The 13626-nt window shown below is 40.0% G+C and overlaps 1 protein-coding gene across 1 annotated transcript; it reads left to right on the forward strand.

Moving 5' to 3' along the window:
- Positions 1–1639: 1639 nt before the first annotated feature.
- rabggta (Rab geranylgeranyltransferase subunit alpha) lies at positions 1640–13626 on the forward strand. The gene is made up of 17 exons (XM_079575271.1): positions 1640–1756; positions 2061–2098; positions 2215–2325; positions 2407–2531; positions 2629–2816; positions 3938–4168; positions 4418–4501; positions 4582–4664; positions 4746–4841; positions 7265–7370; positions 7447–7498; positions 8889–8977; positions 9069–9157; positions 10682–10798; positions 11087–11200; positions 11329–11416; positions 13088–13626. Exons 2-17 carry the CDS (start codon positions 2096–2098, stop codon positions 13234–13236), a joined length of 1725 nt encoding a protein of 574 aa, XP_079431397.1. The 5' UTR covers positions 1640–1756; positions 2061–2095; the 3' UTR covers positions 13237–13626.

The raw sequence follows: 13626 nt of genomic DNA on the forward strand, positions 1-13626 counted from the left end.
ATTAGAGATAATTTAAGATTAGAATGGAAGAATGAATGATAGAATAAGGAAAAAAGTACCATAAGGAAAAGTAATAACAAATACATTTCAACTGGGGCAGCATCATTTTGCAAAAATCCCAAATTACAATATTTCTGTCTAGTATTAATTGGACTGGATTTGCAATTTAGGTTTCAGAATCAAGATTTAGTTATCAACCGTGCTTAATTTGATCCCCTGTTTGATCTCATATATTGGTGTTTAATGAGAGTGTTCAGGCAATTGTTTTGGCCTGTTCCCCGAATCCATCGCATCAGACCAAAAGTGTTCCTGAAACTACTAATGCACAAATTAAGCACTGGTTATCAAAGCACAATTTAGTCACATCCAGGAACATTAACACTTGGAGAAGATAGAAATGCCAACGAAACACATTATGTTCGAAGTAACTGCAGTTTCCTAATTTCAATCATCAAAATAGAGACTTGATTGTGATAAACCATGGAGCCCTATTTCAACATAACCTTGTGTTCTTGTTCAGTCATTCTTTTTGTGTAAGAAAGTGTTATTGGGCATTTGATGAAACATTTGGTGAAATCTATGATAGATGATCTATGATTATTTGAGCAGCAGATTGTATTATGACCTGCCCTTTTTGATGGACTGATTTTGTTTTGAAACGGAAAGAGGGAGAGGAGCTAAAATGAGAAAGAATGATCTTTGTGAGTTAATCAAGCTGCTTTGTTGATTGTTGAACGCACTGCAGCAAATGACTGTCATTTATTCACAAGATTTCCTGCCGTCAGCTGATGATGCACTGTATGTCCTTCTCTGTAATTAAAATCATCAGTTTGGGCCTCACACTGCTTTGGGTCCATCACTTTTGTATAAGTTTTGGTTTTATTGTCAATGTATGTACGGCACTTGTGTAAAGTTTACTAAGCTCTAGCTACGTTTACCGTGACTAGAAATTCCATCACTTATTTAATTCTCATTATGCAGTGAAAAGAATGGTGTTGAATTATGGTTGGATATTGTTTTCATCACGTCAGCATTCATCATAGGGATCAGGAGTTAAAGGACTGTTTATTTATAACTTTCTGATGTAGTTTATTTTCACTCAGAGTGATTCTAAAAATATATTTCTTTGTCTCAAGAAAGAGTTTAGAAATAGGTGAACAATATCCCCATGGAGTATAACAGACCCACAAACTGCTTTTGATAATTTATTTGTCACCAAGATGACCTTGTCAGTTAAAACAGGACTTTTGTGTTGTGCTACACCCATGCGGTATGTTTAGTCATTTTGTCTTGTGAATTAATAATTATAAATAAATAAAATAAGATGTATAGGACTAATTTCTTGGCAGAATTGTGATTTGTATCGCAGAAGATGTTCACTTTCTTGTCTAGATTTGGTCTTGCCTTTACCTAATTTAGCTGAAAAGTTAAATAAAATGTCCTCTGCTTCCTCCTGTTGTGTGATAATGGGCCGCAGATGTGTCCTCGTGCTGACCATTAGCCCTCATAGCACTGCATCCACTGCCTTTTTCCTTTTTTCCCCCCTCCCTTCACAAAACTCCATCCTTGGATCCCTGCAGTTGATCGGTTCCTCCGCTAGAGGGCAACAAAACCACGCGTTCGAAAACCAGACGCATCTCGTGACGCAATCATCCCGAGACGGAAGTAAAAATTTGTAGTTAAAACACAAATTGTAGTGACATGACAAATCAAACACAATTTTGATCGAAGCATTTAAGGCTCATAGTTAAAAACGGTACGTATTTAATCTACGGCTACTTCGACATTCCCTGAACTTTTTTTAAATACATTTACATGCTCAGATATCGACGTATCTTGGCAATGTAATGACATATGCAGAGTCTATTTGTTTACAACGTGGATAATTTGGCTTAAGTGTATTTTTTTTTAGCGTTTCGTTTTGATCTTTACACTGTTATTCTAGATCTCTAATGGTTCAGTATTGTATATGACCTTTTTAATTCCCTTCTGTTTATTCGAACTGTCATGTGTCAGCTTTTGTATCATGACTTGAGCATTTCCCTGCGTTTCATCACCAGGTTTTTGGACAAATCCTCGCCCACAATTACTCGAGATGGTACGTTTTTAACATTGGAATTCATAAAATAAAGTCTGTTAATATCTAAACACTGATTATATGTGTGTATTTATGCGTATGTAATGCACCAACAAAGGCCCTTTACCTCTTTGCAGCACGGTAGAGTGAAGGTGAAAACTACAGCCCAGCAGGAGGAGGAGAAGAAGAAAGAGCGTGAGAAAAAGCTGAAGATCTATGTTGCTGCACGTGATGCCTGTTTCGCTAAGGTCTTTTGAAAGTGCTTTTTAATTTGCCTTGAGGTTCAAATGCCAACTTCTCACCCCCCTCATTCTGTCTTCTTACAACAGAGGAAGGAGGGCGTCAAGGATGAAGAGGCCCTGGAGTTAACTCAACAACTTCTGTCCTCCAATCCGGACTTTGCCACCCTCTGGAACCAGCGGCGAGAAATCCTCACGCACCTGGAGACCGTGAAGTGAGTCCAGTGTCCCTCCACTTTGTCACTCGGTCATGATATCTACATAAGTTGGACTCGTGTGGGATGAAAATGTCCCTGTGATTTATGACTTCAGGGACGAGGATGGGATGCAGAAGATTTACGAGTCGGAGCTGCACTTCCTGGAGTCATGTTTGAAGGTGAACCCGAAATCTTATGGCAGCTGGTTCCACAGAGGATGGGTGTCGTCTCGTCTGCCCCGACCCAATTGGGCGCGAGAGCTGAGCCTTTGTGATCGCTGCCTGAGCCTGGACGACCGCAACTGTGAGTCGAAGATACAGCTGCACAGTTCATTGCCAAATTACCGTTATCGCAATATCCATCATCAGAAACCACGATATATCGCAAAATCACTCAAGTTTTCCATATGAATTAATTTTATTTTTGTTTTGTGGTGAGCTCAGAGCTCAGTTTTTGTCACAATTTTCATAACTTTGTAAAATTGATTTGGTTTAGTACTTAATGTTGTGTTTTAACACCATTTGATGAGAAAACAAATTGCTCAGAATTTTTGTTTAAATTGTCTGGGTCATACTGTATTTGGTCTAGTAAGAAATTACAATAACAGGGCATTACAAAAACTTTTTTTTGTCTCATATCGTACAGATCTTTTGAGATATATCTGGTTTAACATCCATTGAATGATTTAATGGATTTTGTGAAATACTTTTCTTTCAACTTGGAGAGACAAATTGGACATTGTATGAATATTTATTTAGTGCTAACTAAGACATCGACATCATTATGTTTCATGTTGCACAATTGCGGCAAAATCTAGTTGCACCGTCACGGACAACAAAACGCCATTCTGAAACTGATTCTGACTCAGAACAATAAGTGGTTAAGTGAGTATTATGGATGTCAGGGCAGAGATGGTGTCAGGATGGAGGTGTGTTGGGTTAGGCAGGGGAGGAGAAGGTTAAATTGCAAATCTTGGATGTGATTGGCTGAGGTGGAGGCGTGGTTGCCACGGTGATAGGCTGAGGAGGAGGTGAGGCTCCTTTGGCAATGGGCAATGCTGCAGATGGGTCTAACTGGGGGAATTAACTTATACGCTTCATGTAATCGTTTAGACAATATTGAAAGAAAATATTTTGTTGTTCTGTGGATTTTGACTTTTAGTTACTGAAAACTCAAATTCTACATTGTGTCAGTCAATTAATTTGGTTCTACCTCAAATTGAATGAGAGTAAATGGTTGCTTTGCCTGCAGCTAGCTCACTGCTTGTGCGAAGAAAGCAAGATTGATCAGAGAAGGAAAATTGATTGCATTATACATTTTACATAAATAACAACAAATATATTATGATGCATTTCATGAATTAACATCCAACACATTTTTGCAGTTTTGTGACATAATCTTGTTCATTTGCATCTCTCTTCCAGTTCACTGCTGGGATTATCGCCGCATGGTTGTGAAAATGTCTGGTGTCCCGGTGGAAAAAGAGTTGGAATTCACTGATCGTCTCATCAGCTCCAACTTTTCCAATTATTCGAGCTGGCACTACCGCAGTACCCTCCTGCCTCTGCTCCACCCGGAGTCCCCTGAACCCAAATCTCCGAGCAGGGACCCACAAACCCACTCTCACCGCGTGTGTGAAGAGCAGCTGCTCAAAGGTATGAAATGATGTAATGTTAGTAATCAACAATAGGTGGCAGTCTAGAACTTTTTATGATATGAAGCACAACGTTACAGTCAAACGCTTTCTGTTATGCTTTCTGTTATGTTATGTGTATTTTATCATCATTCGTTTTTAAATGTGGAAAATGGCTAATCCTCACGACAGTTTCATATCGTGCACCCTGCTGATCATTATTGCCTGTTGTCTATATCCAACAATAATGTAATTCTTTACACTTTAACAGAATATGAACTTGTACAAAATGCCTTTTTCACCGACCCCAACGACCAAAGTGCGTGGTTCTACTATCGCTGGCTCCTGGGCCGAGGTAATTCCAGTTGTTTTGTCGTCCTGTGCTTTCTGACATTGGCCACCATTACACTGTTTTGTGCATTTTTATTTTCGCAGCAAACCGCGAGGAGATGATAAGCTGTGTGTACGTCTCTCGGGATGAAGAGAGAGTGGTGGTAGGCTTCTCAGGACCTGTCAATGTAAGTGTCTTCCTTTTTATTTGCAGAAGAACATTGCTGTGTTTATCTGGCTTGTTGCATTTTTATATATATTTATTTTAGGCAGAATCCAGTGGCCTGTTTTTGGTACTCGATGGTCAGCCGCAGAGAGTTGAGTGGAGAAGTGTCCATCCTCGTTTCAAGCAAAGTCCAGTTTGGGTATCCTTTGTTGTTGATATGTCAAATATGAATGACTCTCAGTGTGTTCAAGAATTTGGGGATGAGAGTGAATTAATGCAACTCCATGTGAGAAGAAAAAAAATCAGACAGAAAATTCTCAATTGTATTCCTTCATTGTTTCCCAGGAATCGGGTGCACAATACAAGCATTCATCCATTCAAATTCTTCCGCTTTGTCGCTTAAACATATGTCTGTGTCTTTAAGATTCTTTCACCAGACAGTCATCACAAACACATCTCAACAAGAGCCAAATATAACTTTTTACTCTACTACTGTGCGTGGCTTCACAGGAAATATGCATGAACAATCGGCCTTGACATTTGTTAAATGCAATTCATTTAACACGCTGACCCCATGTGTCTCTTATTTCCTTAAAAACTGAGCAAGTGTGCTTTTTGAACGTGACTCACCTCTTGAAATGTCCTTCTGCTGGTGTGTTATTAGTGGCATGTGTCCTGTTACAACAACAGAACCATGTTAAAGGAACAGGCCACCGTTTTTCCATACTGAGATATGTTCTTACCTGAGCTTAGACGAGTTGATACGTACCTGTCTGGTCTGTGAGTGTGCCCGTGGAAGAGCGTAGTTACTTCTAACTTCACCCTGTTTGGAGCTATAGGAATATACTGGGAAAGGCCAAATGCTAACAACATCTTTGGTCTTTTTGCATTGCTGAGGGCACGCACAAAGACCAGACTGGTACCTATCAATTTGTCTAAGCTCAGGTAAGAACACATTTCAGTATGGAAAAACGGTGGCCTGGTCCTTTAAGGCTTCAAGGTGATTTTGGAAGTTTTAGACGAATAATTGGAAGTGAGGAGTTCTTGCCAAACCGACTAAATCCCAATGATGATTTAACCAGTACGACTCAAATAGAGGGATGCAGTTTTGGATCTAAATCTCCAAATGTTTTCCTTAATCATGATTTGGAAGTGATTAACTTGCCATGTTAATCTTTTGGCTGAAAGTCCTTTTGTCTGTCTAGTGTCACCTCTTTTGGACACCTTTATGAGACAGTAATTTGACCTTAGTTCGTATGTGCTGAGAGAGAAGACGTTGAACTTTGTGACCGCGGGCACCAAGGGGCACCAAGGGGCATGTCCAGTAGCCCTTGGGACTTTTTCTAAAGTGTAAAACACTTCATTTTCTTGAATCTAATTCTTAAAATTGCAGTTATTTCGGTTCTTGTGACTCGGTATGAGTTTAAAATAAAGCTATTTTAATATAATATGGGGTCAATATCCTATAAGTGAACAGTGTATGTTTAAGTCTTTAGGATTTGTTTTTAACTGGTAGCCCTCGAACAACTTAATGCTCTTAAAGTAGCCCTCAGCTGAAATAAGGTTGGTGACCCCTGCCTTAAAGTGATAGTCTGGAAGTCAAAATGTTTTACATATTTTTTAAAATGTGCAAAATCGACCACCTGGTTTAGCATTTTGATGTATATTTGAAGTACAAATATACCAAATTAAATTTTTTTAAAGTCCCTCCTTCCCAGATTTCTTCAGCTAATCAGAGTCTAGTGTCCTACCGCGTTGACCAATGAGACGAGCGTTTCCTGTGAACCAGCCTGTCAGAGCCAATCAGGACGGGAGGGGGAGGAGCTTGATCGTTTACTTTCAAAATTCTATTCCTGCTCTCCTCATTTTGCAAACTTAGGGCTTTCTGGTCCAAGAGGGGAGGAGTTTACTTTCACATTTCACCCTATATCTCTTACTTTGCAAACTTACAGACTGTCGCTTTAAGTATCTTTTCAAGTGTTGACAACCTATTAAAGTTACAGTATCGAAGGACACGTTTTCCAAGACCGTGGGCCCCATAGTTTTCTGTTTTGTTTGAGTCTGTACAAGTTTTATAATAGAAAAAAGAAAAAAATCACATTAGCTTTCTTGTTGTATACTGTCAAGGTTAACAGCTTTCTTTTTCATTTATTTCTAATTTAGACTTAAAGCAATAAGCTGTGTGCTCTTTGTTGACGATTCTACTGATGAGCGAGGCGCGATGAATAGATCACTGAAAGGAAGCTCTCTGGTGTTACAGGTGGAAACGTCAGCGGGTAAATGAAAGGAGCATGTGTGATAGATTTGTTTGGGAAAAGGACCTTGGAGATGTTGAAAAGGTGGAGATGAAGAGTCTCGCCTTGTTGTGCACACTGAGATGAAATGTGACTTAATACTGGAGAGTTGAAATTGTCAAGTCAAGTTACTGCTTCTGTTTTTCTAATATGGGGCAGCCCTAATCCTGGCTCGTCTTCAAATTCACTCACAGCAACAAGAAGCAAACGTTTCGACCATGACCAAGGTTGCACAAATAGAGTTTTCGTATTCATGTATGCCCATTGTGCTAGTTCTCTTCAGATAGTCTCCGGCCTGCTGCGCTTGTAAACCTGAACACTCTCTCAGATATGCGATCTCCCACCGGGAACAGTAAGTGACATCACAAATGAGCACAATCTGACGGTGCACTGGAGCGACAAGCCCACTCGGAGAGACTGCGCTCTGTACACAGGTACCGCACTGTACGCCGCTGTCCCGCGTGCCATGTCGCATTAGGGGCTGCTCCACAAATGTGTTCCCTGTTTTAGGTCGGAGCGAGAGCTGGTGTCGAGACTCTGCCACGGATCAGGAGCTGTTCAGGTAACTGTCCATCAGGCTCAAGGAAACTTCATTCCTCTAAAGCGGTCGAAGCAGCATGACGTGGGTTTAACTGCAAACTCTATGCTGCGTCTTAGTCTCTTTTAGAGTTTCCTGTCCACACACATCACCAACTCCTGTAGGTTTTTGGCTTTTACTCATTATTTCTTAATCTTCTCAAAAATTTAAGTTTAAAATTCTGTCGCCACTGATCTCTATTTTACATATTAGCTCTTCACATAAAATCAGTGCTTAAAGGGATATTTCAGGATTTTTGACATAGGGCCTCATTTCCTAGTTATCCAGAGTGTTGCTGATTTCTGGAGATATATATTTTTTTATAATTCATGCAGTTCTTATATTTGAAGAGTTTCGTGGTGCTAGGCTAGCGCATTTCTACGGTATCAGCTACACTGCATTAAAAACAGTCTTACACACCCAACAGTGCACCTGAGGCAAATCAATTAATTTGAATGCCACATCACTGAACTTTTTTGTAGTTCAGAATCCGAGAACTGAACAGCTCAAAAGTTTAGCGACTGGTTTACAAATTAAGCACTGAGTGAAATGTTTAAAAGCTTCAATTGGTTTCACTGGGCGGCCATGTGCCTCTGGTGAAAAACTTTTTTTTTTTTTTTTTGTAGAAAACACCTGGAGGACTGACTACAAATGACAAATGAAATCTTAACCAGTAATTATATCTCATGGAGACATCACGTCTCAAATTGCCTCTTTTATCTCTTTACTTTACTTCATTTTTACTTATTCTTTACAAAGTTTCATTGTTTAACCAGGTGCAGTGTTAACGTGTCTCGACATGTTTTGACTATACTTCCTCCACTTTTTCTCAGATGAAAAAGAATTAGTTTTTCTGTCATTATTTAGAAACCACTCGCAGCATGCCTAATTGGAGTTTGAAAAGATTGAAAAGTACAAGTAGTTTTTCCCCCATTGTTTAAACTATTTCACAGATGTTTTCCATCATAATAGATGCAGATGATTACATGGGGTTCTTCAGATCTTTTTTTTTAATCAAATATTTTTTTTTTCCACAAAGTTTCACTGTGTAATTGTTTTCTCGTATCCATCCCACTTTCCTTACAAAAAAGAGGAACACATAAAGACAAATACAATAACACATAACAATGGAAATACAATCAATAATGCAAATATAGATATTGTATCAAGCGGTATAAAATTAAGCATTACCAAAGTATAATATGATACGCAATAATGAATGTTAAAACAAACATGTCGAGTTCTCTGGTGGCCATATCCAGTTAAACTTTAATGTTGTTTGTTTTTTTGCTTTTCGGTTTCCTGCAATCTAAGGAAAACCTATATTCTTTCTAGTTACGCACAAGACAAATGTTAACAGTCTTTTTTCCTGTAGGAGTGAACTCTCGGTGGAGAAGACCTCTGTGCTTCAGTCTGAGCTGGAGTCGTGTAACCAGCTACAAGAGCTAGAGCCACTCAATAAATGTAAGTGGTGCTAAATCTCTATTCAGACAGAGCCAGATACGATCAATGTGATCAGGGACACGAGAAACTGATGTGTACATTTCAATGGCAGGGTGCTTACTCACCATAATCCTCCTGATGAGGGCGCTAGATCCCCTGGGATACGAGAAAGAGACGCTCACGCATTTTCAAACGCTCAAAGTAAGTTCACACATCTCTATTGAACAATCAGACTGAGGAACATGCACACTATTAGGTACACTTGAATATATTAATTACAGTATTTATTCTCACCACCTGAAACCAATAATTACAGTACAGAAAAAAGTTTTCCTTACCTTGAGCCTTGCTAAAAACATGGAGATGTGTTCCTGGGGGCTGCGTTGTTGTCGCCCTTTTCTCCTGATGGATTTCCTTATAGCATTAGTTGAAGGAGCGGCCAAATGCAGAAACAAATTTGCTTATGGGCTAGAAAATAGTCCAAGTTTAATTACAGGCCTGTTAATGGCTTTGTTTTAATTCCTCCAACGGTACCACTGGTTGCGAAAGATCCCAAAGCACCAAGCACTTACAACAGAAGTGATTTTGTATAAGTAAATTATGGTTCTTTGTAAACTAAACAAGTTTTATGTGTAAATTTAGCTCTAAAAACATTGAATATGGATAAGTGGGCCTCGATGTTCTGGCCTTTGGATATTGCTGCCTTATACTATTTGTTATGTAGCTTTTGCAGCAGAGACGAGTATTTAATTGACTACAATAAAGTGCTGATGTAAAAAGGCTTGTGAGGTGGAGACTGAAGATCTGAGTTTTCATCACATATGGTTTGAGTATTTCAGAAACTGCTGATCTTCTAAGTTTTTCACTCTTAGAAATGTGCCTGACAGGGAACATATTCAGTGAGTGACAGGCCTCTGATGAAGATGTCTTGTGGATGTCAGAGCGCTCTGAAGAATGGGAAGACCACTTTATGAAACAGCACAAGCAAAAGACACTCTAATCTCTCATCTTCTCAAAGTTTGCTCTCTCAACGCAAATAAATAAGGGATTGCTTTAATGTTCTGTATTAGTGTGTTTAGTTCTCAACGGTAGAGCTTCTGCTCTGACCTTCTTATCATAACCTGAATAAAAATACACATTTTTCAACTTAATGTTAGTATATTAAATAGGGGTGATAGTGGCTCAGATGGTAGAGAGGGTCGTCTCATGAGCAGAAAGTCTGTGATTCAAATCCTGGTGCTGGCTATTGTTGTGTCCTTGGGCAGGACACTTCACCCGCCTTGTCTGTGTAAAGGTAGTGTGTGAGTTGGTGATGGGTGGTGAATTTGGCAGCCTCGCTTTAGTTTACTCCAGGCAGGGCTCCAACACAGTGTATTGAGTGAGTGAATAATGTGTAGCACTTTGAGAAACTTGTCTAGTCAAGCTTGTAAAGTGCAATACAATTGTGAGCCATTATTATTATTAAATGTTAAAAGACAGCATTTCCTCACAGGCTTCTGTTTCAATCATTAGTCAATTGACTAATCAAAACTGTCAACATTCGCTTTGAGCAATATGTTCCACCTGCTGTGACTGTTACAGCAAACCACAAGTTGTGAACCACTCCTTTATACGCATGACTTGCTGCCATGTCATTTGTTGGCTGGATATTATCTGGTGAATCAAGAGTTATTGCGCAGTGAGGTGTATGTTTTTTAAAGTTTTGCCCCTCTCTCTCTCTTTCAGGAAGTGGATCCTATGCGCTCCGCCTACTACAGTGACCTTTGCAGCAAGTTCATGATAGAAAACACAATTCTCAAAATGGAGTACGCCGAAGTCCGAGTTTTTAGTATTTCTGACAAGGTCAGTTTGAATAATGTAACCCAGGAGCAAGTCTAGGGGGTGGCTGGGGAAGCTCCAGCCGCCCCTTGAATCTCAGAGGGGCAGGTTATTAGGAGTCGATAACAAGTTCAATTAAATGTCACTTGTATCAGCAAACATGAACCAATGTGGGTAAATGACCTGGAATAAGCACTAATGTATGAATGCAAGTTAACCAAAAAGCAGACATTTTAGTCTTTTATGTCTGCACTGATCTGACCTCTTTCATTTTGCCTTATACTCATATTTTGACTTTTTTTTTTTTGACAGAATCTGACTACGCTTTGTCACTTGGATCAGCTTTTATTGGTCACCCATATCAGCCTGTCGTCCAATCAACTGTGCAGACTGCCTCTTCAGTTCGCCATGCTGCAGTGCCTGGAGGTACAGCGCTCTGCGAGATGAATCTCAGTGTTCCCGTTCTTATCTTTTCCCAGTTGGTGGTAGTAAAGCAAGAAGAGATTGAGTGTTTTTTTCCATTGTGTCTTAAATGGTTTCTTCACACTTTGCAGGTTTTGGAAGCCGAAAATAACTTGATAGAAAAGCTGGAAGGACTGTATCACCTTCCCAAACTCGAGGAAGTGCTTTTGAGGAATAATAGTATCCTTTGATATTGATAATGGAGCTCTTCTGTTTAAATATTACCTTTGTGTGATATCATGATATATAATTAATCCAAGGTCAATGTCAATCTTAACATAAGTGGACACATATATTATGCATTTTAGTGAATACACATTATTCAGGGGGATTATTCAACTTTGCACTTTTTATTTTTTTGAACCATGTTTTAATATGTGATCGTGACAGCAAACACATCGACAGAGGACAGATAAATGGCAGTAGTAGTATATTTTGGTAATGCTTAAATAGTGCAGTCGCCAGGAATGTCCTGCTGAGTGATTTCGGAACACCTCTTTAGGATAGTCCTGGCTCCTATTGTGCAGCTTCCTTGGCTTTGGAGTATTTCGCTTCAGGGAAAACCAGCATGATCATTTATCCCTAAAACCGTTCCCTTGTGACTCAAACACATAATCAGCCACGAGAGCTTCAAAACAGCCTCTCCGAGGAGCCGCTGCTGATGACTATGTAAGACTTGTCATTTTGGGCACAAATCTGGTGTTTGTAAGGGCTTCATTTTCAGCTTAACTAATGGCTTTACTTCAATGTTTTTCCTGTGATGAAGTTGCCAATTTGGGACGCTGCAATTTGAGTTTCATTAAGAGGGAAAACGACTCTTAACAACACATTATGTCCCCTGCATGCTCTGCTTCCCCCGGCGCACTTGAGGAGAATTAATAAGGTGGTGACACTGAGGGCTGCATTCAAATAGTTGTTTTTGTAATGACTGTTGAGTTACAGCATCCTCTTCTCTATATTTAGGCTCCCCACGAAATGAACTCGTGCGCCTTCGTCAGATTTTACATAGTGCTCTGACATTTGCAGTATGGGTCAATGTGTCACATCGGCTGTTTATTTAGAAATGCAATTTACCACATGCAATTATAAAATAGTTATTGCATTAAGCAAAGATTTATTTTTTCCCCTTTGGATTAAATAAATGCCCTGAGCTGGACACAGTCTCAGCACAAATTACTACTGTCATCATTTTGTTTTTTGGGGCGCCAGAGAGTAGAGCAGGTCAACATGTGACCGGAGGGTCGGTGGTTTAAATCCCGCAGTTGCACATTGTCGTCGTGTCCTTAGGCAAGACACTTCACCCACCTTGCCTCCAGTGCCTGTGTCCATTGGTGTGTGAATGGGTGAGTGAGTGGTTCCTTGATGTAAAGCGCTTTGAGTGCCTAAAGCTGGTAGAAAGGGCGCTATATAAATGTGACCATTTAAATCCTGGGAATAATTTTAAGCAGTAATAATTTTAACTCTGGTTCTGAGGCATTTTTATATTTGGGAACCTCTATATTAGATTTTTACTCAAGCATCACCTTCACTGATGCCTTAGTGGCCGTATTCAGGTTCAATGTGATTATACTCCTGGATGGGGAGCAGGATTGCACTTTCACAAAACCACACATTACAAAATGTTGCATTATCTGAACACTTTTAACATATTTTTTACCTGCCCCATCTCCATTAAATATTACAGGCCTTTAAATGTTGTGTGATGTGTCCTGAAACTTCCTGTACTTATAACTGTTTCCTGTCCCCGTTTTATTTCTATGTGACCCCCAATATATAACTATATTCTATCCTGTGATTGTGACCTTGCTCCCGACATGCTAAATGTTAATTTTCATTGATTACGCTGCTCAGAAATCTCATCCTTGGCCGATCTGGAGCCACTGGCCTCGTGCCCCAAACTGAAGCACCTCGATCTCCGCGGCAACCCTGTCTCTCAGAGCGACGGCGTGGAGGCGGAGCTAAAGGCCCTGCTGCCCAATGTCACCGAGCTGCTCCTCTGACGGGGCAACTAGCATCACCTCTATGTCCTTCACCTGTGCAAATGTTGTTTAAATGTGCGTTTGGATGCAAGTGCGAAAGGGCAGTCTTACTGGAAATCGTGGTACTTGGCGCCCGTGTCCTTCACAATGCCCTGGTTGTGCGTCTACATGTTTGTGTGTGGATATGAAAGAGAATTCAATTGATTGCGTGACATTGTGAAAATTGCCATGGTTGAAAAGATATATGGTGCACGAGGACAACTGGCATCACCGTTTTGTCTCTCACTTGTGCTTGTGTGTGAGCATGTTTGTTTAAACTGTCATGTGGGGACTCGTCTGTTCAGACAGCCATTAATAGCTGGGGTTTTCAAATGGGGGACTGAACTGGGCGTCCCAAGAAGATTTCAATAT

This window comes from Gobius niger (assembly GCF_951799975.1).
Source record: "Gobius niger genome assembly, chromosome: 17".
Classification (NCBI taxonomy): Eukaryota; Metazoa; Chordata; class Actinopteri; order Gobiiformes; family Gobiidae; genus Gobius; species Gobius niger.

Excerpts from the sequence above, each read along its gene's own strand:
- rabggta (XM_079575271.1), top strand. Across the intron at positions 2,326-2,406 it reads GTGATGCCTGTTTCGCTAAG|AGGAAGGAGGGCGTCAAGGA; the intron begins GTCTTTTGAAAG and ends TTCTTACAACAG. Across the intron at positions 11,201-11,328 it reads CCATGCTGCAGTGCCTGGAG|GTTTTGGAAGCCGAAAATAA; the intron begins GTACAGCGCTCT and ends CACACTTTGCAG.